General features: G+C 43.8%; 1 protein-coding gene across 3 annotated transcripts in view; it reads left to right on the forward strand.

The window, feature by feature from the left end:
- Nucleotides 1-899: 899 nt before the first annotated feature.
- The window catches only part of LOC101860772 (centrosomal protein of 162 kDa), a gene marked incomplete at its 5' end in the record, with an annotated part of 133182 nt that continues 130037 nt past the window's right edge, over nucleotides 900-4044 (forward strand). For all 3 annotated transcript variants that reach the window (XM_013088260.1, XM_035972496.1, XM_035972497.1), the window contains 1 exon segment: nucleotides 900-1031. In XM_013088260.1, coding sequence (XP_012943714.1) covers nucleotides 900-1031 — 132 coding nt within the window.

Genomic DNA, 4044 nt, shown 5'->3' on the forward strand with positions numbered 1-4044 from the left:
AATGCATTTGTACGCTTTTCTCTTTTGCAATTTCTGTTTTCCTGATAGACTTCTACCACCACATGTTCTACAAAGTTCATGAATATACAGAACATGGGACGCTTCATCATGGCACTCAATTATGAATATTAATGTTCCAATACTCCACAGCAAAAAAGCAAAAGAAATCCAAACAAGGCGAACGAGGATGGGGTACTTTCACACTCCAAGGTCTACACAAAATCGATCACTATGAATCACACAGAATACGTACAATGTTCTCACTTCCTCATGTAACTCAGTACTATTTTCTCAAGAGTAATCAAGGAGAAAAAATTTAATTGTGGGCTCAATTATTGAGAAAAATGACTTTAAATAAAAATAAATAGATGCAAGTTGCTTTAAAAGTAATAAAGGATAGAGTGCATTTCTCAGCAAGCAGGATTAACACTAGTGAACACACACAAGAGAAAATTATATCGTCTTGTCGGGTTGAAGTAGCCCTTTAAAATGAGACCCCACGTGGAGACATCGCATCTTTAGATCGGGAGATATTGGGGATCAAATTAATCGAAAGTGACTGGAATCAAGTTTCCTGGACACGGCCGAGGCACGCCGGGAGTGCCGCTGCTGTCACGGTACCTTGCACGGCTGACAGCTGATTTATTACCGTCTCGGGGTGGTCGGCGGGAAACCCTTGCCCGGTAACTAAACTGGCGGTTTTGGGGCGATTTAGACAGCCGTGCACTGCTTTTTTATATTACCACGCATTCTGATGGATGTAGATTCAAACTGGGGCATTCTCTACCGCAAAATTTTGGCCAATTGTTGCTGAATTCATGAAATGGAAAAATATGTACAAAAAGCCCTGCTTGTTTGGGCTCATACTCTCATTTGAATGTCTTTTGCTCTTTGTTTAGTGGACCGAAGTGTAGGAGATATCATCAGGGAGATGGATGCGATAGATCGCCGAGGCAGAGAAATTGAGACAACGGAAGACAATGTCCAACTACGCTCTAACTACAAAAGCCCAAGAAGTCCTAGGTCTCCTGGTATGTATTCTTGATAGATTCATTCCAAGTTTTAGAATGTTTTAAAAAATACTTTAAAAGGATTAACTTTGAAAAAAAATAACGGGTTATATTGCAGTGAGAGTGTGCAAGTAAAAAAATTAAAGAGACTGTAAATGAGTTAAACAATTTTTATTGTTGTTTCGATTGTTTTGATTTGGAGAAACGAGTTGAACAAGGGGGAGTGTGTTGAGCTCAGTGAGCGGAATATTTAAAAAAAATTTCAAAGTGTAAACATAAACAAAGCCTTTGGTCAGATGGAGTGAAAGGGAGAGTGTTAAAAATTTGTTGTGAGCAACTGGCCCCGATATTTACCTTCATTTTAACCTGACCCTACTAAAAAAAACTCCATTCCTACAATATGGAAAACATCGGACGTAATACCAATACCAACAAAGCCTAAAATATATGAATTTAATTATTTAAGATTAGTCGCTCTTTCATCCATTGCTTTTAAGTGTCTTGAAAAATTGATCCTCTCAAATATAGGTTATGTTCATTGAAATGTTAATCCATTTCAGTTTACATACAAACAAGAGAGGAACGTAAAAGATGCTGTACTTGTTTTTGTGACTCTATACTGAAACACCTTGAAACATCTTAAACGTATATGAGGGTACTTTTTAAGTCTGAGAGTTAGTCATTATATCGCTGTATGGGTCCTGGAATTTTTTACAGGCAGACCACAATATGTAAAGTTGAACAACACAAAATCTGACCCGAATCCTTTGTAACACCGGCTGTCCTCATGGGGTGTGTTTTGTCGCCAGTTTTGTATTCAATATATACCAATGATCATAGAAGTAAATATAAAACAACTTGCTTAATTAAATTCGCTGATGACTCCACTATTACTGGATTAATAAACCTCGATGAAAAAGAGTATTTCGAAGAAATATGTATGCTTTTTTAATGTTGCAATTCAAAATTCCTGAAAGTGAACCTCTCAAAAAGAAGGGAAATGATTTTTTATTTTAGAAGAGAAAAACCAACAACCCTACCACTGGTAATTGAACAAAAAACAATTGAAATCACTGATTCATACAAATATCTTGGTCTTACAATTGACAACAAATTTTCATGGCAAAATCATGTAAACAGTATCGTTAAAAAGGTAAATTGGAGGCTGTACTTCCTAAGGAAACTTAGGTTCTTCAATGAGAATCCATCCATCCTTCAGATATCTTCGGTCGCCTGATGAAATCGTGAATTCCACACGAAGCAAATTTTACAGGAGAGGGCAAAAACTGATTTCCTCCGTCATTTGGGGTTCAAGACATAAACTCAATGGATAAATTTAGTCACACCCCCAGTGGGTCGGGGGGATATAAATAGACCCACTGCTTCGTCTGCAGAAGGTGCAACCCCTTCGAAGGCGAGGTGTCGCACACGGATCCCAACCCTCTAGGATCCGGTTGCGACACCTACTTTAGTGTATCTTCCTCTTCTCCTTCCTTCTTTCTTTCTTCTTCTATCTTTTTTCCCACCGCTGACCTCATGTGCAGCAAAAAGAGAGGTCACCTATCCCACAGAGTGGGCGCCTTGTTAACCGTGAGGTGCGACCCGTGCGGAGGGAAACCGGGTACCGGGCGGTTGAGGTGAGATCAGTCCACGGACTGTCCCTCACCAACACACCTCTTTGGCCCAGGTTTTCCTCTTAGACAGGAAGGTGGCACGGCCCATGCCACTCAATCGGTTATGAGTTGAAACCCCTTCAAGGCCTGGGTCAATCTTGACAGGAGGGTTTTATGCACTCTCGTGGAGAGTATAGCTCCGGGGTAGCCCTGGCACAGTTATGGTCATCCGAGCAATGTGTCCCCTTGTTGGGCTCGATGGCAGGCGGGGAGCCCCGGAGTCGAATCACCTAAAAAACTCTCATGGATTCCTCATCTGCTAAAAACCCTTCCCCAACTCCCAACGTTGCCAAAGAGTCTCGGTTCGCGGAAGCAGGTGCGGCTGCCAAGCCGAGCAAACAAACGCCAAAAGGGAAAAGGACCTTTACGACTGCCTCTGCCCTCCCCCCTCTCAGGGAGCTTCTGCGGCAGCCGTACTTGACCATCCGCAGCACCGATGTACAGAAAAAGATCACTGATCTAAACATATTCAAGACAGGAGATGCTCTAAGACAAGTTTTGGAATACGTTCCTACGAATGTCCAGAAACTGTCCTCTGGTGCTCTCCTCATCAAGTGCACATCGGATAAAGAACTGGCCGGACTTGAAAAGATTGCAACCTTCGGTGGTGTTCCTTGTGTTTCCGAGCGACACCAGAAGTTTAACCAGTTGAAGGGCGTGGTCCGCAGCCATGAGCTGAAGGGCTGCTCAAACCAAGAAATTGTGGATAGCTGTAAGGGTGTGGTCGAAGCCCGCCGAAGCTCGGCGGGGGGAGTCCACACTAGAAACGAACACAATAATTCTAACTTTTGATTCGTGCCGCCCTCCAGCCACCATTCGGGCATCATATTTGATCTTGGACATGCGACCCTATGTGCCAAACCCTCTACACTGCTTTCAGTGTCAGAAGTTTGGCCATAGTCAGTCGCAATGCCGACGTGCAGCCGTGTGTCCTCGCTGCGGCAAGACTGGGCATCCTGAAAAGGAATGCAAGGCTAATCCTTGCTGCCCTATTTGCCAAGGTCAGCTCACAGCCTTCAGCTAGGATTGCCCGACTTGGATCCAAGAACGCGCAATCCAAGAGTATAAAGCACGAAATGGCTACTCTTTTCAAGAAGCCCGTAAAGCTGTATGCCCGCCAGGTATGACCCCGGTCCCTGGCCAGTCATATGCAAACGTACTCCGGCCAGTCACGAAGTTGGCCAGTGCTTCCACTGTCAACCCCCCAGAACCCGCGGTCAACAAGCGACTTACTGCACAGAAACACAAAAAGGTTCCTACTACAACTGTGGTACCCACCTTTCAGGTATCACTAACTAACCGCTTTGGGGTTCTTGGGGAGGATGGGGTGGACTCTTTCTCCGCTCACCCTTCTCCCCCTC

The sequence above is a fragment of the Aplysia californica genome, unplaced genomic scaffold (assembly GCF_000002075.1).
Source record: "Aplysia californica isolate F4 #8 unplaced genomic scaffold, AplCal3.0 scaffold00711, whole genome shotgun sequence".
Classification (NCBI taxonomy): domain Eukaryota; kingdom Metazoa; phylum Mollusca; class Gastropoda; order Aplysiida; family Aplysiidae; genus Aplysia; species Aplysia californica.